At 44.8% G+C, this 22771-nt stretch overlaps 1 protein-coding gene across 1 annotated transcript in view; it reads left to right on the top strand.

The window, feature by feature from the left end:
• The window catches only part of LOC128723905 (hemicentin-1-like), a 161268-nt gene extending 142474 nt beyond the window's left edge, over positions 1–18794 (top strand). Inside the window, exons 7-17 of the mRNA XM_053817670.1 lie at positions 491–636; positions 3055–3199; positions 7015–7145; positions 7678–7837; positions 8319–8612; positions 8713–8854; positions 10528–10727; positions 10886–11085; positions 15673–15850; positions 15989–16050; positions 18327–18794. Coding sequence (XP_053673645.1) covers positions 491–636; positions 3055–3199; positions 7015–7145; positions 7678–7837; positions 8319–8612; positions 8713–8854; positions 10528–10727; positions 10886–11085; positions 15673–15850; positions 15989–16050; positions 18327–18794 — 2126 coding nt within the window. The remainder of the gene's footprint in view (positions 1–490; positions 637–3054; positions 3200–7014; positions 7146–7677; positions 7838–8318; positions 8613–8712; positions 8855–10527; positions 10728–10885; positions 11086–15672; positions 15851–15988; positions 16051–18326) is intronic.
• The last annotated feature ends 3977 nt before the right edge of the window (positions 18795–22771 follow it).

The raw sequence follows: 22771 nt of genomic DNA on the forward strand, positions 1-22771 counted from the left end.
CACAATTTTCCAAACGTTTATCCCAAATTGGGCAGCAAAAATGTCGTTCCAGTGACGTGTACTCATCGGTATAATATAATATTTCACCGCAATCGATAAATCCCCACCTTCCGTTGACGCGCAATCCTGCAATCATTACCTATACCATCGATCATTCGTTCAGTTCTCTCTCTTTCTCTCTCCTTTTGTCCTTCCTACACGGTCAACACGAAATACGGCCGGGCGGAGACTTCACCACGAGATATTCTATTTCTCGAGGGACAGAAAATTTCGCTCCCAGATAACAGCAGCTAGCAAATACAGAATGATCGGGAAATTCAATGCACGGCACCGATCGTTATTTTCTTCGTTCTTCCAGCTCCACCCGCCAGAATCCGTCGTCGTGGCAGGATAATATTTACTGGTTCATATTGAACGTTTGTTTTTTCTCCCCCCTTTATTCTCGTTCCACGCTTGGTGCCGTCTTCAACCCATCCACCTGCACGAACAGTGAAACCACTGAGTGTGAAGATAATGAACCCGCAGACGCCATTAGTAGCCGATCGACGATATGAAATCTCCTGTGAAAGCGTTGGTTCGAGGCCAAATGCGATTATAACCTGGTACAAAGGAAAGCGACAATTACGCCGTGCGCAGGTTAGTATAGAAAACCCGAGCGCTCCAGTGAATAGCGGTAGAAAGTGAGTCGGTGCTGGCCCAATCGCTAAGTTATGGGCAAGGGAGAATCGTTCATTTCACTCAATAACAGGGGCGAAATCGTTGGGCGTAAGAACAAAAAAGAAAACCCCCGGGTCTTCGTTTCTTTGTTTTCCTCCGTTTGGTCGGGCTCTTCCGAGCGGCCGGGAAAATGGCCAAATGCGGAGCTGATAGAGGAGGATGTTTTATTGAATTTATGAAAATGGACGAACGTCCGTAGACTAAAGGGCACTGCATTGAATTTCCCGCCAGCTTCAATCTTTCCCCCACACTACCGTGAGACCGGGAATTTGATCCTAGAGACAACAAAAGCCTGTGATACGGTGCAGCCTCTTGTGCGATCGAAATGGACGAGTCCAAAGCCGGCTTGTACACCAGCGATGCAAAGCCTTCTCTGGTGCGAATCCCAAACTGATAGTATGCACCTATAAATAAGAAATCGCTTCATTCCTACGGGAGCTTAGTGTTTGTGGTTGTAGCAGTGGCGACCGAAAATGCTCAACTTTCGCTCTGGGCGCAAACACTAGGTGCAATTGGCTTTAAAAACATCGGGCCGCTGCGAGGACACCAAGAGTGCTATTAATTATTAAGATAATTTCAGAGTATTCCGAGTACAGATACATGTTTTGATTGTTTTTTACTCCATATCTAAAGCAACACGGAATGTGAAAAACATAAACCCACATAGAGATAGGAAATATGATTCTCCAAAGATTCAATCCTTTTTTCTTATCAACGTTTTTACTGCTCCATTCCAAACATGAAAAAACCAGCATTATTTCCATGACACCTAAAGTGCTCCGAGAATATCTAGATTAAAATGCACTCCCCTTTGTTCTGTATAAAAGCAATAAGTAAGCCAACCGTGAGTAAAAATACACTGGCTCCTACCCATTGGAAATTCAGTCTTGCCATTCCCATGCTTTTGATTCCACTCCTGACAGCTCTTGAGCACAGCATCCAGCGAACAAATTCAAGTGCGACGGAAGATGTCAAGTTCTAAGTAAAGGACGAATCTTCTTTCATTTTTTATTAGAATTGGTTTTTTTCTCGAACATCCTCCAAGTTATTTGGGGAAACTCTGTTGCATCCGTCACTGATCGTGCTAGTATTTCAATCCAAGTTTTACTGACAGTTTTATTACCCCTGGTGTCATTTCAATCGTCTATACAGCTGGATATTCTAAAAGTGATAAGAAACAAATACGATATGATTTTTTTCTTCATATATGTTAGATGACAAGCTTTACTGTGTCTTTACTTGAAAGTTTTTCTGGAAAATATAGGATAGGAATTTGTCTTTTTTTATTTTTGAGAATTTGTATATCTTAGAGTTATTGGAAATGTTATTTTACTATATTATAATTCACTTTAAAACGTTAAAAAATAATCATATATCACGCAATTTGTATAAGTGTTACATCAAACACATCCCAACGAAATTAATTTACTAGATGTGATTATCTTTAAAACATTTTTACCTCAAGTAATTTCGCTTTCCTTTGGCAAATTAAAATCGCTGCATTTGCATGCCAACATTGTTCAAATTTACTGATTTTTTTTATTCTGCTCTCAAATATTCTCAGCTACGTCGGCAGTAAAAATTGAATGGGAAAATGATGATTTCTTTTGACGCTGTATCATTTCCATTCGAAATGTATTACTTGTACAATGTGGTAATGACTCGATCCAGTCGGAGTCCAAAACGCCCCTTATTTAATCACGATAGAGCACCATGATCCAGTAATGGAAGATAAAATAATAAAATTCAGCTCTTGTGTAGCATTATTTTTGACTAAGCTGCTCAAAACATTCAATAATTTCTAAAATTTTAAAAGCATTAAGCAATTGGTTTTAATTATTCATGAGCATTTAGTTATGCTCTTTCCAGAATGCTGAGTTGCTTTGAAAGAATTAAGTAGTTAATGTTTCGTATAAAGCCTCAAACAACAATACCTTGAACTTAAATTACTATTCAAGATGCATTACAATACAATTAAAACACTTACATTTTGTAAACAGTTTGCTAGTCTAACATACTTTTGTGCTACATTTTGTTACATATTCCACCAGGCCAGTAACTCGCAGTGACTGAATTTTCAATCTTCAAAGTGCTTCCTGTTTTCATTCCATTTAGTGCTTTTTTCCTCTTGAATGAGCTTAACTTAGCCGAAACTGAATCATTAAGCGTGGAAATTGGGCGCATTTCTGAACCTCTTAATTCCTCTCTGCAAACAATTGTGCACCGTAAAAATTTTCCCCATACTGTTTCTCATCTTATCGAATAAAATTCTATTCACAATTTTTTACTGTATCATTCTTTTTCTTCTTCACAAATACACACACGCCTACTGCGCAGGAGGAAATTCTCAACAACACCACCATCTCGCAACTAAGCTTTGTCCCGATGACCGAGGACGACGGTAAGCTGATAACCTGCCGCGCCGAGAATCCGAACGTTACCGGACTGTTTCTGGAAACATCCTGGAAGATTGAAGTTGTCTGTGAGTAGCACTGTAGATGAATCTAACCCTGGCAGCTAAGGGGCACGGGTGGGACCAGCGACGCCGGAATGGCTTGTGGCAAGTTTACAGAGCTCGGAATTTCTGTGGGCAGAATAAATTCAAAACTTCACTGCTCCATCCGGAAGAGCGAGACGGTACAACCGGAAAGGCGCAACGGTAGCGAGCCCATAAAAGCTCCCTAGCGTGCGCATCAAAGCATGGAAGCGAAGAAATTAATTAAAATTAAATTCAAATCAACAATCGTAAAAAAGTATTCGCGTTTATAGTGCGCCGTCTTGTGCGGCAAGGTTGAGCCCGTTCCGTGGATTCTTCTGGCGTGGAAACTTTCCGGTAGTTCTAATGGGAAAACAAGCGCGCAAGTGAAGAGCCGTGCCCTTCCGCGTGCGACCGTGGATCCATCAACTCAGGCCGCACGGATTTTCGACTTCGTGCGGCAGAGGGAGCCGTCGTTTTTGAATCATTTTCCAATGCCAACTACGCCGCCACGGGTACCGAGCACACGACAAGACGTTGCCATGGTGTAAACGCATCCCTTGATCTCCGACCACAGTCGCGACGCGATTGTCGCCGTTCTCGGCCTGCTTCTCGGGCCGGGAGCCTTTCGCAAGGAAGAAAATACAATTCGGCTTTTTATTGTCGAGTTAATTGCGGTTTTTGATTCGGTATGTTTGATAAAACTTTATCGTCGTGCACAGCTCAACCGCATGGAACGCACCGAACCCAATCTCGAGATGGTGTGGCTAAGATTTGAGGGGTTCAAAATTTCCCTAAAGACAAAATGCGCTCGAGCTTCGGCCTACGCACGGAATGGCTGGTTTTTCCAACGGCCCACCGTTGTCTGAGAACGTAACGCAAAGCGTAACGAACAGGTTCTCCGTGGAAATGTCTATTGCCGTCGTTTTTTTTTTCACAGTGTAACTAATTTATCCGCACCGCCATTACATGCATTCCGCCAAAGTCATTCAGTTCTGCGAGTTGATGTAGCGACAAACACTCGACGCTGAACGGATCTGAATGAGGTTTTTCGCTCTCTCGCTTTGGTTGGTGATATAATTAAAAAGTTTCACGCTAAAATTTCGTGCAAGCTTTTTCGATTAAGCCCTGCCAGCAGAGCTGCTGTCCACATTACGTGGACACTTACCAGCAATTACTGTCGACCAAATACACGACTTCAATTGAAGCAGCATTCGCACAGCGCAGCTCGCAACAGAGAGCATAATTGTGGCAAATAAGCTCCCTGTGAATAATTAATGGGAAAACTATTTTTAGTCCGCCTAATTTGCTGTTTGCGAAAGTATGCTGGATGTTTTTATCACGATCGGAATGATACTAACGCAGCTTATCATCCGATAACGATTCAATGTGTCACATAAAGTTCATATTTGATGTTTCGAGAATTTGTACTACGTAGCGAAATAAATATAACGGTTCTATTTTGTTTGTACTGTCCCTGTTTTGTGGCTATCTGTTGCCGATAATTCACATTGACAGAGCTCGCTCACCCAACAACAACAGCAGATTAGCATGTGTCGAAAGCGGAACTACTTCCGGGTGACCGTGTTGCTTACTCTCCAAAATGGCTCGTTTATCTCGAGTCCCATCGTCACCCGTGTCATTGCAATCACTCCCCAAAGCAACATTCCGCATGTGCTACGTGCGGCACTGCATTGCCCTGATGCACTTTAAATATTCGATTTTCCGCTCCATTCGCTCTATCCTGAATTTGCATCGTTACATGCTGCAAAACCAAAGACGGACCAGATGGTTTGGGAAACAAATGCCTTTCTCTCGATCGCAACGAGTCGAACCTTTTCGCCCACACTTACACCCACCCACACGTGGGAGATAGAATGAACAAGTAGACTCACGTTCGCCAGCCAATATTCCGGGGCTGCTATTTTCGCCGCAAGGATGCTGCAGCGGGCCAACTGCAAACCCAAGGCTCAAACGCTCCCTGGTCTACAATCTCGCGTACATCGTGTTCTCACGAACAAGCTTAGCACCAAATCCAATCGATTAACCCAAATGCAAGATTTTATTTATGATATTAGTGCAGAGTGCTGAATTTTTCATCCCCCACCAACAGGCTTGGCCAAGCGCTGGCGACCAGGAAGCAAGCCGGATGCCCCGAATCGATAACCATGCCATCGGTGAAGCGAATTTCTTACATACGACCAGATCGAAAGGGACGATTTTTCTCGTCGATCGCCCTAATGCGTCCCGGGGGTTGGGCAAAAAATAGCACTATCTCCGCGTACCGTGGGACAAAAACAGGGAAAACTACGTTAACAGGAAAGTGCATTACTAACCGCTAACAGTTTCTCTACCGGGTAAGCCTCGGGTAAAAGGATATATTTTTCACTCCCCAAAACCGGTTCTGGGGTCGCATCGGTAAAAGCATCGAGAAAGGGGAAAAAAACCTCGTTGTCCGCACTTCGCAGCATTGTGACAAACTCATTGTAGCTCGGTTCATAGTTCATTGAGCTTCAATCGGCCGCGGGTAGATTTTCCTCCATTCGGTACAGAGTGAAGCAGTTGTGGGAGTGTAATTGGTGGAAACTAATATGGGTTTGGTAGCAGGAAAAAAATCGCTTTTAATTATCATAAATTTAGCAAAAAAATATACATCGTGTTAACTTTAAAACATATTTACAATATTCTAACTTTAAATGCTTTGTTAATATTGTATTTTTGTCCTAAAGTATTGCAGCTCTTTTAACTAATTTTGTGAAAAAAATTTCAATCCAAAATCCGGCTTTTATTAACTTAAAACTGTCAAGCTCATGTATAGGTATTGAACACAGCTTGCAGCACGAAATCGATCCTGAATTCAACATAAGTTCCATAAAATTTACTTTGAATTGATGGTGTTTTAAAACTGAGATTTAAAACTGAAACGAAAATCGTTAGCTCTTTAATCCAGGATGTACCAACATACTTTAAAATTAATCACAAAAAAGCCCCACAAAGTGCCATGATCCAAAGCCGCGCTTCGGTTCAATGTTCGAGAGAAAATGTCGATCCTTAATCTACTTAATATCTTGATCACAATGAAGTAACAAATTCTTCACCCTACTGAAAGCGAACGACTCAAACGAGTTAATAGCGTTATATCTTGGTCCTTCCCGCCGGTCCAACCGTTGTCCTTGCGCACGTCCCACACCAGCCGCTGGCACCCGCACGAGCACGAGCGTGTACTCTTAACCCAGCAAGGCAAGGCCCAGCGACGCCAAAACTGTCTCAAGAACTTTCACCGATCCGGCACTTTCGGCGTTCGTATGTCGGCGCATGTGTTCGTGAAACATTTGGCGCGTTCTAACTGGGCAAACCAATGAAATCCTGGTTTATCGATTTGGCCGGCGGACGGCCCTTAAAAAAAAAGTACCTAAAAGATTAGCCCGAATGATTTATCTCCTTTACGCCACCCGCCATTGTTAGACAAAATGGCCGAGCGGGAAAGCACGGTGCGGGTGCGAAATTGGGGCTCAATACGGTATGTGACATTCGGCAAACGATCTAGGATCGTGGTAAAGGACTGCAACCACGCACACTCGCTCGCAAGAAGCCACCGGAAAAAGGCTGGTCCCATCGGGACACAGGTTCGATTGTGTTCGTTCTGTTTTAGAGTTTTATTTTTCACTTGTTCACAAGATGGTGTCTCCGGTCGCGTGACCCCGCTGCCGTCCAACACCAAAACCACATTTGCGTCCTTCCACTGCTAACCGGTGGTTGTTTTTCTTTTCTCGCCATCTCGCTTTCTCGCTCGCTCAATCTTTCGGATCTCGCGCGTCCAGATCCACCGATTGTGTCGCTCGGGCTCGGTTCCACACTATCGGCGGACGACATCAAGGAAGGCGACGATGTTTACTTCGAGTGTCACGTCCAGGCGAATCCTCCGTGGAGAAAATTACACTGGCTACACGACGTAAGTGTTATTTATGGTCAATTCCTTCCGCTCCTTCCCTGGCTGCACCCAAGTTCCCGTTTCCGGTTGGGCTTGGCATGTGGCTCCTTTTCACGAGCACTGCTTTTTCGAAAGTTCCCTCTCTACGTTCGAAGACCCTGTGCTTCTTATGCGGTGTGCATTGTTGTGCCAATTCCCTTCCGATCGGAAGTCCCACCGGGATGTACCGGTCGTAAAAGATGTTTCAATTCCACACGGGGCATCCGCTGGCGAAACGCAATCCAACCACCAACCGCAACACACCTTCCGACGAACGATGTGCCAGAACTGCTTTCCACACCACCCAGGTGGGTGGTCTCCTTTCGCACAGTTCGCGTCGGTTAATCAGCGCAGACGGATGAGATATTAAACTTTCGACAAATAGCGCCTTACCATGAAACACCCGAAAACCCATTCCCAAGCCCACCCATCGTCCGAGTCGACCATCTACGCCGCAGGAACTATTTCACCCTTACTATTGTGCTTTTCGCTTTCCATCGCACATCGTTTGCAGGGCGTCATGATAACGCACAACGCCACCGCCCGCGTGATACGGTCCAATCAAAGTTTGGTGCTGCAAAAGGTCACCCGCAACTCGTCCGGAAATTACTCGTGCAGTGCATTCAACGCCGAGGGGGAAACGGTCAGCAATCAGCTGGCCCTGCGGGTCAAATGTAAGTACGGTAGCGTAGGTAGCTAACAAAATCAGTGAGCCTGATTAGCTTCCCGCTCGTCGTTGGCGAATGGTCTTCTGACGCGCCGCGGAAGGAAATGGTTCTTTTCAAACAGTTTTAAAATTACGCTCTCTTGTGTCGCTGAAGCTAACTTGGGTTTGTTAGATTTGTGTTGCAATGAATTTAGAGCATTTTTCAATTGTACCGTTCCTGGAAAATTGCTGAGGGTTTCTTAAAAAAAATATATGAACATTACAATCCCAACACAAAGCTGCTCCTCCGGGGTGCTTGCTCTTAAGGGTTCGATAAATTTAAAGAAATTTTCCAACCCGTTTCAACGTCGACGTAACAACCTTCGACGTCGCATTTACACGATGCAAACAGTGGCACCGGAAGCGTCACGTTTCGCCGGCAACAAAGCCCGTCGAGCTACATGGCTAACCAACATAGCGTGCCCTCGCGCGGTCGTTCCCATTCACAGATGCGCCCGTTTGTGCCACCGATCGAATCATCATCGTCGGTGCATTCCGCAGCGAGTCCTTGCAGATTCCGTGCGAGGTGCACGCCGACCCACCGCCACGACAGTTCAACTGGAAGTTCAACAATTCCGGCGAAACGCTCAAGATAGCCAAGAATCGCTACGTCAAGAACGGTTCCGTCAGCCTGCTCAACTACATGCCGGTCAGCGATCAGGACTACGGGACGCTTACGTGCTGGGGTGAGAACGAAGTGGGAACCCAGGATTGGCCGTGTTTCTTCCAAGTCGTCCTCGCAGGTAAGCACCGCTCCGGCTTGCTCGTGTAAATAAGCGATGCACCCTTACGGAACTTACCTTCTTTCGCAAAACCTCTCGCCATCCACGCGCGTATTCGCAGGACTGCCGTCGGTGGTGAAAAACTGCTCGATAAACAATCAAACGCAGCATTCAGTTGAAGTGCAGTGTCTGCCCGGGTACGACGGAGGTTTACCGCAAATTTTCATCCTCGAAGTGATTTCCAGCCGCACGGGCCGTGTACGGTAAGTAAAGGCAACTCCTGCAGCAGGAACCGTTTTCCGCCACCGGATGTGGCGCATTGTCTACGACAGACTGACTCGAGGACTTGCGATGCAATCGAATCGTCCCGGGCGTGAGAGTGTGTTTGAAGTGCAATTCGACCTACTCGATGTGTTTGACAATCAGTGCACCCTCGTCGATGGTTCTCTCGCGCGGCTCACTTCCGGTACGGGAGCTCCTTCCCATGCGCTGGACACGCAAACAAATCACTTCCACTTTCGGTGTAGCGTTTCGCAGCAACCGCGTCCCATTCCGGGGTGTTGCATTACTTGTAGCTGCCAACAATAGGAAACACTCCATCATTATCACCTTGCGCCTGGTTTTCCCATTCCGGATGGAACAAAAAGCTTCAAAGGAAAACCGGAAACCCTGCAGCTCTCGAAGGCCCCGAATCCGCTGGCGAGAAATTGCAAATGCCGATGCGGTGAAATGAAAAACCCCCCCCGGTAAACCAGCAAGGTGCAGCGACGCCAAACAAGCTATTCAAATTACTTGATGTGCTGTGTAGGCGATGCGGTGGCAAGGGAAGATTGGCATGATGTCTTTGGTCTGTCCGGCAGGTGGCTTCGAGCGTTGCATGACGCCACCCAGGGAAGCTTCAATTGGAAGGGGCTCTTTTGACATCTGTATGAGGGAAATCAATTTGGAAAACATAGTGCTATTGCTATGTAGTGGAAGGGAAGCTATTGATTTATTCTGGCCTGCATGACTACCTTCAGTAGATTACCTTTTGTGTCGATATTGCCGAAGCGTTAGTGCTAATGAAACCTTTTATTGTTAACATTTTAAAAAGTTGTCTAATCAATAGAATCAATACAACTTATTTTAAAACATTTCCAAAGTCAGTACATTTTAAAAACCATTACTTGAATGAAAATGGTTTACTTTTTCAGAAATTGAAACAGTACTTTTTAAAACCTTGTTTATGGTGTAATAAACTTTACTGTTTTTTCTCTATTTGCTGATAGAAGAGAAAAAATCCTTGAAGCAGTTTGATTTCGTTCGATAAAATATCGTTTTTTGTGCAGTATAAACTCAGCTGCAGCATTTGCATTCAACCTTGCAAGCAAACCACGGCATATTAAACAAACAAATTTGTTTGTGATTTGCAGCAAATACTAACGAATGCAATCCTTAGCCCGGGTAGGCAATCACATTTTCTAATGGGCTTCTATTGCTGCATTTTGCTGCACTTCTCATCGCAATGTGCCCTTTCAACGAGTCGTTTAAATCAATTTCCGCGCAAAGGAAACGTATCTCCAGCACACCGCGCCATTTGTACCGGCGACAAACGATACAACACCAATCGGCGCAACCCAGCCACGCTCCCACCGCCGCCATTTTGCCGACAATATTATGCGAGATAATGTCGAAATCGTGACTGCGATAAACATCCGCCACACAAAGCGCACAATGCACAATCGCTACCGTGACAAACTGTTACACGGTGGCGCGATTGAAGCGCTGAAGTGTTAGTTCCGATGGGCGCATTCGATTCGATTGCATTCCGATAATCGTCCGAGTGTCATTAAACCGAGCGCGACGTTCGCCTGTCAACTGATACATCCGGTGGGTGGACTGCGCGCCATCCCGCGTTTCACCCGATTTTCCACGCTCCCATTTGCATCCGTCACAGGTACAACGTTACCAACCCGGACGAGCCGTACTTTCTGGTGGAATCACTCGAGAACCTGATTCATTATGGGGCCGCGTATGACGACATCGGCGACGACAACCCACTGAAAGCCATCATCTACGCCGTCAATCAGAAGGGCCGCAGCCAGGGCGTCGTAGTCAAGGACTTCTATCTCGAGAGCAGCGCCGAAAACCGGACCGGTACGTACCGGCGCTCGTCGCCGTATCGTCCTTTCCGCTTGGGCATGATTTTCCCCGCACACGTGTGGCTCAATGTGCGTGGGGAATTTTGCCCCTTCTTTTCCCTTTTTTTTCTCGCCCACTAACTTTCTTTCCCGCCTGTCTACATTTCGCGACAGTGCTAACGAGCAACTCGCTCGATAGTATCTCGCCGATCCTGTTCGGAGTGCTGCTGACGCTGCTGGTGCTCTGTTTCGTTATCTTCGTCCGAGTGTACTACATCAAAGCGACTGCCACCACCACCACCATAACAAACGTTAGTAATGACTTAGTTAGTAATTCAAAGCAAGGAAACAGCAAACAGGATACCCTTGCCAAGGTAAGCAAACGAGGTTCACCATCACTCTAGCTGCACTCAGTCGTTCCACATCCAGCCACCTGGGCTTATGTCACAATTTTTGGTACCGATTGTATCGCCTAGCAACCACAGCCAACCTTGCTCCACCAATATGGTAGATAGTCACCAAGGAAAAACAGGAAATATGTGCCATCTTCCCCGCTTTGTTCTCGTTCAAACGTATCACGTGTGCAACGGAAGTTGATAAGTTAAATTAACACAAAAGCTACGTCGGATACCTTACCGATACAAACTATCGTGAAAGTGGTTGGTGCAGTATCTTCTTTTACCTTTTTTTTATAAAAGTGTATTTTAAACTTCTTTTTTTAATCTTTAAATACAATGTTTATATGCCACATCAGTTGATTTTGTGAGCTTAACATTGATAACAGTTTGGGCGACTCACGCATTACATGTTTTACAGCGTAACATATTTTTCATAACCCCCATCTACAAAACCCTGTTGCCTCTTCTGCATTTCTAACCACAGAACTTATCAATTCACACTGCCGGAGTCGGAGTTGTCGCACATACGATGCGCACCTTCCGGTTTGACGTCGTTCAAGAAAGATGCCTTCAAACAATGGTATCGTGTGTAAAACATCAAACAGTGATATCACATCTTTTTTCCGCCCCTCGATGAGCTTCCGAACGGAACGGAAAAACTAGAACTGCTCGCTTCCCAGTCCACGCGTGCTTGACACTCACGCGCCGGCAACAATCCGCTCGCACCTGCTCGTGAAAGCGCAAAAGTCGTGATATTGTGTCATTTCTTATCTTGTTTTTCGCATCTTCAAATCACCTGCCTTAACGGGTTCGGAAAACGGTGAGTGCAAGCAAAACGAAACGGTAAATCTCGACCCAAAGCGCGAAGCACAACGAGTGAGTGATTGTACGTGCGGCGTACGTGCATGTTTTACCGCCAAGGATATCGCGTTACGTGTTTTTCTTTCATTTCGACGCAGTCCCCAAGAAATCGCCTGTCATTTGCATGACAACGGGTGACAGAAAATGATTTGTGCATTTTCTGCAATAAAAAAAACACTCCCCCCTCCCCATCCGGAAAATCAGGGAAAAATCACAATAACAAGAAGTGACAACCGGATGTGGAAATGGCAGATTCGATGCGAGATATCGTGCAAAAAAACATTTCTTGCAAGTAAACAATTCCCCCGAACGTGCTGGTGGTGTAAAATGTCACACTTTGAAAAGAATGTGAAATGTGCGCCCTGGTTTGTTGGATTTTTTTTTTTGCACTCCGAATCCACTTTAACAATTGATGCAAACTGAATGGTCAGCAGCATGCTTATTAATTAGGTACGTGGCTGTTAATTACACCCGTTTGAATTAATATAATAATTTGCAATGCGCCTGGCGTTTCTTGAATTGCAACTAAACGCTCCGTAACGAAGGTAACGATCCAAACGATAAACTAACCATTATGGTGCGATAAGTCAAGCTTCCTGCTCCCGAACCGCCCACTGCATGGCGTGTTGCTTTGTACAAGGGATGTTTTTTGTCCAAAGGAGAGAGAGAAAAAAATAGCATCCGTAGCAGCGCATTCGGTTCGTTAGCTCAGCTCGGGATAATGCACTGTTTGAATGGCAATTGGAGAGCTGAAATCGTTTCCATTATTGCACCTTTCCGGATCAACGGATCATTCAGCCGTGCGCCACGTTGCATATTCCGTTTGCTGGAGAACCCGGACGAAACAGGGGCATTTCACCGAAACCGACCCACCGAGAACGCGAATTAGTGATGGTATTTTCATGTTTTCTTTCTCCACTCCGAATGCGCTACGTTTCCGGTGCCGAGTTTGTAACGAACACCCCCGTCCTAGCCGTCCTTAATTGGACGAGAAACAATTTTTCATCTTTCAACACACAATGCACCTCCGGCGGTATACGTTCCGTTCCGTTGCAGTGTGTTGCAGTTGGCTGCTGCAGCATCCTGCAAAACCGGTCTGCACCGAGATCTTCCCGAGTCCTGGACCGCGTTACGGCGCCGAAGAACCGTTACGCCAGGGATAAACTTCCTCAACCCAATCCGGCTGACGTGGGTTTAGACGCGTTCTCGGTACGCCCGTTCCATCAAACTTCCCACCCACGTTGGACGAGGTCCTGACGGGCTATCCTCGTCCATGCCGACGCTAACTGGCGTGGAAATACCAGGCTCCCTCTCCCCCCCCCCCACACACACACACACTCAGCCCGGTCAGGCAAAGGTGTTGGGGTGAAAATTAGATTAAATGCAATTAAAATCCGCCGTCAAAGCGTTCGTCGCGCTGTACGCTCGTAATTTAGCCATTTCGGCATTGTTTCGCTAACCATTAGCACCAGCAGCGCCAACAACACCACGCCACCACGACACCACCACCACCAAACGACCATCTGGCCATTACGGAGGGAAGAGAAACGCTAGTAAAAGCGCTTCCTATCACCTTCCCGGCGTGGTTCTGTCTTTTAGCGTTACTACCGGTTACTCTCCGCAAAATTTTTCGTCTTTTCGTTTTGTGCTTTTTTTTTTCTTTCGCGTAGCCACGCTTAAGCGCCAGTCGCGATTCTTCCCGACCGTGGCAGATTACAGTTTGTGAAATTTTCATTCCACCAGCGAGCGCTCGCGCCCTATTACAAGGAACAGCAAATCGCAAGCCTGAAAACAACAAACCGGAAGGACTTTCCGGTTCCGCCAACCGCGCTAACCGCGCCTCGGGGTAAGAAGGTGCCACGGTGAAAGGGGACGGGAAGCCGGTTTCAAAATTCTTCCCCAGCCCTTTGCAAAACGCCCCCCTCCCCCCCGTTCCCCGGGCGGTGAAAATTGTGTGTCGCGCGAGGGCGAAATGTGCGAATAAAGAAAAATCGCTTTCCTGCGTCTTGTTCCGGGCGTAATTAAATCTTCGTTTTTCACTTTCCTGCCAGCATCCAGCACGGGCGCTCACCAGAACGCCCCACCCAAAAACCCACGTGCCGGGTGGTGAAGGACAGGAAAGTTATAACAGAAAAAAAAAAACAAGAAAAAGTGGTTCGGTTCAACATTCCCCGCCAGCGGCCTGGCGGCGGCAAACGACTGACGACATCAGTTCGATGTTTTATTTCAGTTTTATTATTCTTTTGAAGGACATGTTCGCCACGATCTATTGCTGCGAAAGGGCGGGTGGGGGACACGGCAGCATGATACAAAAAAAAACTCATCAGTCCCGCGCGCACGCGACGAGCGGATAGGGTGCGCGGGTAAGCGCGAAAAGAAAAATGTCCACAGCTCGAGGGTTCATTTTGCACATCTTTACCACGCCAGTGCGGGCCATTTTGTTTTCAGACGTTAATTCACGCTTCACGCTCCCTCCCATTATAATTGAATGATGTTTCGTTCATTAAACAATAGAAAGTACATCTTGTGTTGGTGCGTTTGGTGGCCAGAAGACGCAACGCGGCCCGGCGTATCCTTGTTGCGCTGGTGGAAAAACACGACAAGATGTCAAAACTTCTTGGCTTTGGTGAGGTTTAGCGAAATCGCAAGGTTTCATTCCTTTTGCTTTTTTATTTTCAAACCAAACCAGGCACACAAACCCCAGACGCACAAACATACCGTGGAAATCAAATTAAATTTACGTTGCAAATGCCGCGCCTCAACGCGAACTTGTTTATGACAGGTCCTGGACGGAACAGTGCTCCTAAAGGGAGGCCTGGTGTTGGGCCGCAAGAATTTAAATGGATTCAATTTTAATGCCCTCCAGCAAGGACGTTCTGGCTTTCACTTCCGTAGAATGCCAAGGACGGGCGTGAAATGAAACTCGCCAAGAAGACATATCATGGAAATTAGGTTAAGTTAGCGGAAACATCGAAAAGGAATGTTCGTCCGAGTAGGCTGATTGATTAGCAACGCGTCGCCTACTCATTGTAGCATCAGTTTTGACTGGTACAGTAGTATTCTGTTAGAGAGCAAAAGTCCAACAGCTAAAACTGACATGAAATTCATGAACGGTTTCCCATTACTTAATTCCCTATTAAACGTTTTTATACACTCTCGATCATGCTATCATATGCCGTTGCTATTATTATGCTGTGGGGGTATTTTATTGTTTGGTTTGTACATTTTGCTTTTAGTTTGTAATTTAATGCGTAACTGGAAAAACTACATTCACCATCAATGGCGTGAAAGTAAACCCATTTAGTGGTGCATTTTCAATCATTTTAAAACCTGACTATCGGATCGCTATTGTTTGTTCATTCAAACTACGCTTTATGAGCATTACCCAGTACAGTGGAGCACACAAAAAAGGAAATCCTCTCAATAAGATTAATTTGCTGGATTGTTTGGCTGTGGTAAACTGGCGGTATGCTGTGGTAATGTTCCGCAATCTTTTCCAGCCATTTCCACCCACGGAGGTGCCCCATTGTTGGCGCACTATTTTAACGTTTGCTTTTTTCTTCTTTTTTTGTTAAATAAACGCTTACCACACCCCCCCATCAAATCAACCCGCGTTGCGTTGCGGAATCGTATAATTTTTCATCATCTGGCTGACCACGTTGCGATCGGACGGACCGCGTGCAAACGTACTAATGGCAATAGAAGGCTACCAAACAAAGCCCTCGTTGGCAGCAGGGCAACAGTGGCGTCGGTGGAGGATACGGCGGTGCCGGAACCGGATGTGGACTGATCGTCGATGGACGATCGCGGGACGAGAAGCTGGGCGTTCCGGACGGCATGGAAGATGAGCGAGACCCCGACGTGATACCCGCCCAGTTCGGTAAGGCGCGATTGATAGAAATTTATTTCAATGAAGCTGCGGTATACTTTTTCTTTGCGTTCACTTTGCTTGCCTTTTATCGGTTGTTTCTGTTTGTAACGGGTTTCCTTTCTCTTTCCATGCTCATTCATGCTACAGCAGCTTCGAACGATTCGGAAAGCGTTAGCTTCAACTCCTCCAAGTGGCCAAATGGGAACTTTGTAAGTATAGCGCGGAAACTTATTTCCTTCGCAAGGGGTTAAAAGCAAGAGTTAAAGATAGTAATTGAGAGTTTGCAATTCTTTGAAAACTTTCTTTAAGGTTTTTGGTGGGTAAATTTAACTTCACTTAGCTTAAAGTATCTCTCGCCAAGGAAACAATCGCATGAGTATAATTTATCCAACATCTCACCAACTTGTGGACCGGGTGCCATTTAGCAGCGTGCTTCTGAGATACACCGAGCTATTTGGAAATTGTAGAAGCAATTTCATTCGTACATTTCCATATGACAACGTCAACATGACACTAATTGGTCGAATCAAATCAATTCATAAATCATTCCTGATGTATTCATGCATTGCACAAAGACAAAGGACGTTTAGCTAACAGTTTCTCACGTGATAACACCATCCCTGGCCTCTAGCCAAGTGGTAACATTGTGCCTCCGAGCTGGCATCCTATTGAAATTTATCAATATTCAAAGCTCGTGTGAAATCAATGGCCTACCATTACAGGCCATCTCATTCAGAGCGACTCGATCTCGAACCCGCACAGTCAAATTCTTCTCCATTACATTGGGAGCATTTGAGCCGATCATATTCCGAAGAATTTCTATTTTCCATCACTCTTTGAGCACGTCGACGTGCCTGCCAACATGGCACTCCAACAAGCCGATAAAAGTGTCTTGCTTAGTGCCGTTGTATGCCGTGTCTCGGTTTCACGTATTAATAAAACATCACTGAAATTCGTTCCATCTCGCCCACTTCCGGGACTCGGTCCGGTGGGATGCATCCGTTGCCTGCACAGACAATCGATTTCGAGCCTGGAATATTTTCCATTTGGGGCCCCCGAGTGTGCTGCTCCACGCCGGTCGATCATGTCAAAAGACGTGTTGAACCATTGTGAACAGCAGTACGTCCCACGGAGAACTTACCGACCGATGGGGACCGATGCGGGAGCGGAATGTTCGTGTACGTATCGATGCTGTACAACGCAAGATGTACCGCAGGACAAAAAAGCCCAGACGTTACCGATAACAACATAAGCGTACCGAACACGACATGCTTTGCACGAAATGAAAGAGACTCTGGAAGCTATTTCCTGTCACTGCCGCCGTATTCCGACGAAACGTTCGGGTGGGACGAGTTGTACAATCATCAACAAATAGGCGCCAGGCGATGGCGTGTTAGGGTCCTTTATGGACCGAAAATCGGTAGAAAACAACTGTAAACACCATCAGCAGGCCTCCAATTGCCCAAATCATCTAAAAACCTGCACGTTTCCAGCTGCCTGGTCTGCAGGCCAGCCCCGTCTTACATCTTTCGACCCTCGTCAATGGAGGCGCCCGGTCAATGCTTGTGCTTATGTCTTTTTTACGGGCAAATAATTTCTGCCAGATTTTTCACGAACCGTACCGTATTTCCGCATGGAACCCGGTCCTGCTCATTTAGTTGGGGACTCTTTTGAACTTAACCCAGCCACCCAGTCGACATTGTCGTAGAAAGGCATGGTGTCGCTAGGTGTCAATTATCGTTTCATGTTGTCGACTTCGCATCGGGACAATGTTGCTAAAGGACTGTATTTGATTGTATTGTCCGTTTACAGCTCATCAATAGAAAGGAAGCTTTTGATACACCGAAGAATACCGAATAGATTCTCTCTTATATTCTATGGTCAAGGAAGTTTCAAAAAATTGCGTCACCTTTGATCAGGATGATTCATTATGTTGCTACATTATATGGCAGCATTTTCATCAATCCAAAAGCGTATAGTTAGAAACTGCAACAACTGCAACAATGCAACTGTTTACTTTATCTTCAACCAACGTTAGTATTCGCTGTTCGTTAAGAGTTTCAATATTTATAAGCATTCAATTTAACTGAAAATTGGATGCGTATGTTATGACCACAATTGCTTTGGCATTGCAGAATCGATTCACGTGGTAATCTATTGATAAATTAAAATTTTATTTGCTTCACAGCATCTTGAAGCATCCATTTCTGTCACAGTACAGATGTTTAATTGATACAAATATTATCGTCAAAATTAACTCCATCAGCATCCCATCCATCAACTGACGACACAAACCCACGCTGATCTTAATATTCGGACGCAAATAAAGTATCGCGCTAATGAAAACTCCCCCGACGCCTGCGGATTGAACCGCTGGGCTGGACTGTATAATGTTTGTCGTGTACCGATGTTATTGTCGTAACAGAAAATTAATTACCAGATCAAAAATCAATTAAATATTCGCAACCCCTTTCCCGTTTCGCAGTATGACCGATACCCTAACCATGACATACGACCATCGGAGCTCCTGATACCGTCCGCTGGAGGGACATTAGGCCCGACGACGAATCAATTACACCCGAATGTTAATCAACCGGGTGATAGTATTAAATTAGGTCCCTACTACACGCCCTGCGGTATGCTGACCGGTAGCGGGGCCACCGCGGGCACCATTGGCAGCACAACGGGAACGCCACTGGGAGCGTCCTACCTCAGCCCAGCCGGAACGCATCCTCTCGACAGCGGCGGTTTGGACGGATCCTTGCTGTACGGTGGCACCGGAGGAGTGGCCGGTGCCGGCGGCCAGACGCTGGTTGGTGGTGGCCATCATCAATCAAACCTGCTGCCAAATGGTAGCGCCGGCAGCGGAGTTAATCCTAACGATTATGACATCAATGTACATACCATCAAAAATATGCTAATGACGACTCGCGTCCCCGAGAGCTGCGTTTAGTTGCACCGCGTGGTCCCAAGGCGCCGAAGGCAGTCTCGACGTTCTCAAGCATGAAGCGGCCGCGGAGATAACGGATGCCTCGCGAGTGGAACGAGACGCTTCCAGGAGAGGGCATCATCGATCAGCTTTCTTCGAGTTTATTCGCGATGGCGTAGCAACAGGTAAAGGTGAAGGCGCGTTACGCAACTCCTTCCTTCCTTCTAATAGGCGATTTTGAGGACAGGACTCTACCGTTTTTCTTAAGCTTATAAGAAACCCACATACACATCGGACACGTTTTACTGCGTTTGTCGGCGAGGAGGTATCAATGCATTGTTTCGCGCTATTTACTATCTGCTATGTTTTATATCAGAATTCACTGTATTGAACACCAATCTGTAGAGACGAGTTTACTAGAAATAATTTTTGCGACCTCTAGGTACATTTTTAAGCCTTAGTCACAATGTAAAGAAATCGAATCCTGATATGTGTTTTATGCATATGCGAGAAATAATGTTACAAAAATTTGATAGTTATTTTACTAATAGTCATTTTTTTTAATTAAACTGAAAAATAAGCTTTTATCGCTAAATTAAGAAAGTATATGTTATTTCAACTGTTATTATACTTTCAAACAATGGACTAGACAATACATGAAACTGCGGAAAAATTGCGCGATAAATTAGTTTATTGTCTACGGCCTAGCAATTGTTTTATTTTTCTCAAACCTCACTTATCAATTGATAAGATGTATTCAATTTTTAAATGGATTAAATTTTAATTGCTGATGTCCTGAAAACTAACGCCAAGAGAAAGCTTCACTTGAAAGATGTGTGAAGTAAAGTTTAAACTACTTTCCAAAGGCAAAATTTAGCCTTCTTTCACATAAACAAACGTAAAAGTTGGTCATAAATACAGCAAGCAAACAGCATTAAAATCAAAATTCATCCAGCCAACTAATTAATTGTGCCGTTTTGGAGGAATTCCTAGAATAATCTTAAGTTAATAAGTGTAGCAAAGCGAACTAGTCTATATGGGTCAAAGTTTTTTTTTATTAAGTTGAATGTAAAAACCGTAAAAAATTTTCCTCAATGTACATTGCAACTGATGTTACTGCTCCATTGCCATTAAACGACTGTAACACGTCAACATCTCACACGGTGGTAGAGAAACCGATGCTATAAACCATTAGCATTACAATGGTACAATGGCAGTAGGGTCATTTTTATTAACAGAAGACAATATCGAAAATGTTGAGTGTGCAATACGGACTGGTAATAAAGTAGTACACGGGCATCTATGTGGTCAATATGAGCGGAAAAATGTCTACCGAAAAGACACATCTTCTGGTTCTACGCCCTGCGTAATGCTTAGTTCATGTATACAATTTTATCAGCATTTGTTTTTTTTTTGTTAACGAAGACGATCTTCATGTATCAAAAATACTACTAAAATTGTGTACAGTAAAAAAAAAATCTGGCCAGAACAGGCGAGAGCGAACATGGAATAGCAAACGAAACCAATCTAACAATGTTGATGTTAACGTAAGTGTAGTAGGTTGTGTGGGGAGAGCGTTCGATAGGTAATTCGTTCTTACTAGGAGCCGTAATTTCTTCACCAGACACAGATCGATCGCCTGTCTTCGATATGAGTTAGGCGACTCGTTGTAACATGTATTTCGATCGATCGAAGCGTGTGTCTGATGGAGGCGCATGGTGGCCCACGGACCACTTTTGCTTAGGTAGTCAAAAGGAACGGCCAGTTTTTTGAAAATAACGTCGGCATTAGTGGTGCTATGTGTTGAATAGGTGCGGACTCGATTTTAAGACCGATGGATAACATTTCAGTTCATGTCACGGAGTTGTGTGCCAATCTTTAGTGAAAAACTCTGCCCTACATATCAAACAAACATACCGATGTCTCATTACACTAACGATCTATTTATACAAACTATTGCCATATCGACATTACATTTCAATCGCTGCTCCTGGCAAAAGAATGTTTTACATATCTTGCAATCAATTTTAATCAACCTTTTCATTTAGAGTTCTTTAACTGTTGTTTCTGGACTATTGTTACAGAAAAGGAAAACAAACTTTGATTCAGTGACGTATGCTTCCGATAAAGGGTGGGACAGTTTTGTACATACGAATGTAGCTAAACAAACCTCACATGGTGTTTTAAGCATGAATAGATCTACATACATTTTATGGCAGGAGGAAGGAACAGAGAGAAAAAAAATCTCCCAAAATGCTGCTAGATTTTATAAACACATATTCCCCTCCGCTGATGGCATTCTTGGCGGCACAGTGGTATTAGACAGAATTGTATATATTTTTTCCCCGTGAGCGCCCAAGCACGCAAACATATACGAACGCAAACGGAAAAACAGAAAGTCCAAGTTGAAAAAATATTATCAGAAACACGGCATCATGCAGCTCGGTGTGTAAAATGTGTCTGCGAAAATGGTACACCACTCTAATTTATAGGAAACTGTGGAGCTCGCTTCATGCATTTGGAAACGAATCACCCACATGTTGGTGGCGGAGAGATATAAATCATTCGCAGAAGAAACAGAAATACTACAATCGAAACAAAACAAGTGTAATGTTGTTGTACAAAAAGTGCAAATGCAAAAAAAAAGAGACAAAAAAAAACATCCGTGAAGTGTGTGATGAGAGAATTTAAAACAAAAATGGATAATTTAAAAACCAGAAAAACAACAATAAACAACCAGACGATTGGAAATAATAAAAACCGGCAAACCATTTCGGCAATTGTGTTTTGATTTGTGGCTCTTATCTCCTGCGTCCCGAACCAGGACGCAACCGTCCACATGGGCCACTTTACGTAAATTACCAAATTTATACCGGCAGTTTTAATACGAAATCAAACGAGCAGGGACCGGGTCTGCGCTAAAAAAGCAAGCACGAGGCACTGTTTTGTGAACCGTGTACGAATGTAACACTAATCGCTCGGAAACGGTCGAGAAGAAGAGCCCCAGGATGATGAATAATGGCACTAACCGGTGCCAGCTGACCGGGAAACACCAGCAACTGACTGCGATGACTACGCTTATCCGCTACGCCAGCTAAAACGACAGTGCAAACATGGTGAAACTTTATCCTTGCTTTCCGCGGTCACACCACACGGCCGGTGTTTTTCTTTTGTATTGTTTTTCCACGCTATCGCTATCTCTCTGTTTCGCAAAACAGGAGTCGTCATTTCCAGCACATATTATTCCAGCGTTCCACCTCTCGGTACGACCAACTAACAGCCCATCAAACAATAGAGTTTCCAAAGTAAGGTACAGCGTTTTCTTTCATGCACATCTATTTAATTATTACCACCACCAGCTTAACGAACGATTTGATGTGACGCATCCGTTTTGGGGAGGTGGGTGAGACGGGGGGGGGGGGGGTGTATGATGAGCTAGGGGGTGGATATGATGAGCTAGGGGGTGGAAAGCTTATTTGCAAGCTTCCGTCAGCGCGGTGGTGTTTGTTTTACTATGATATTACACAGTTGTTGTTTTCACTGAATTGTGGTCGGCCAGCGCAAAAAGTTCGCCGGGATACCGCGTTTCCGCCAACTGAACCGGAACTCGAAAACTCTGCCCCAATAAACCATGCCCCGGACTGTGATCTATTCAGAGATATTCTGTTTAGCCTTAAAATAGGTAATACATTTCACCCCATGTTACACACGAGTGTTGACAGGAATTTAAAATGATCAGCTCTAGCATTGCTGCAAGTAAGTATTGTAAACTTTTTTGAGTAATCAAAATAATTGGCTCAAGAGTAATAGGTTGATTATTACGCGTGATAATCATGTTTTCAAGTTTTCTTTACAATCGATTGAATGTAATAATGTAACAAGGTATGAAAAATGATACCTACCCTTAAATAAGTCTTACACATATGGCAATCTGAAAAAACACACTTTTCTTTCGGATGCATTAGTAATAAAACAGACAAAAATATGCTTCATTTTAAGGC

Source organism: Anopheles nili, chromosome 3, assembly GCF_943737925.1.
Source record: "Anopheles nili chromosome 3, idAnoNiliSN_F5_01, whole genome shotgun sequence".
Classification (NCBI taxonomy): Eukaryota; Metazoa; Arthropoda; class Insecta; order Diptera; family Culicidae; genus Anopheles; species Anopheles nili.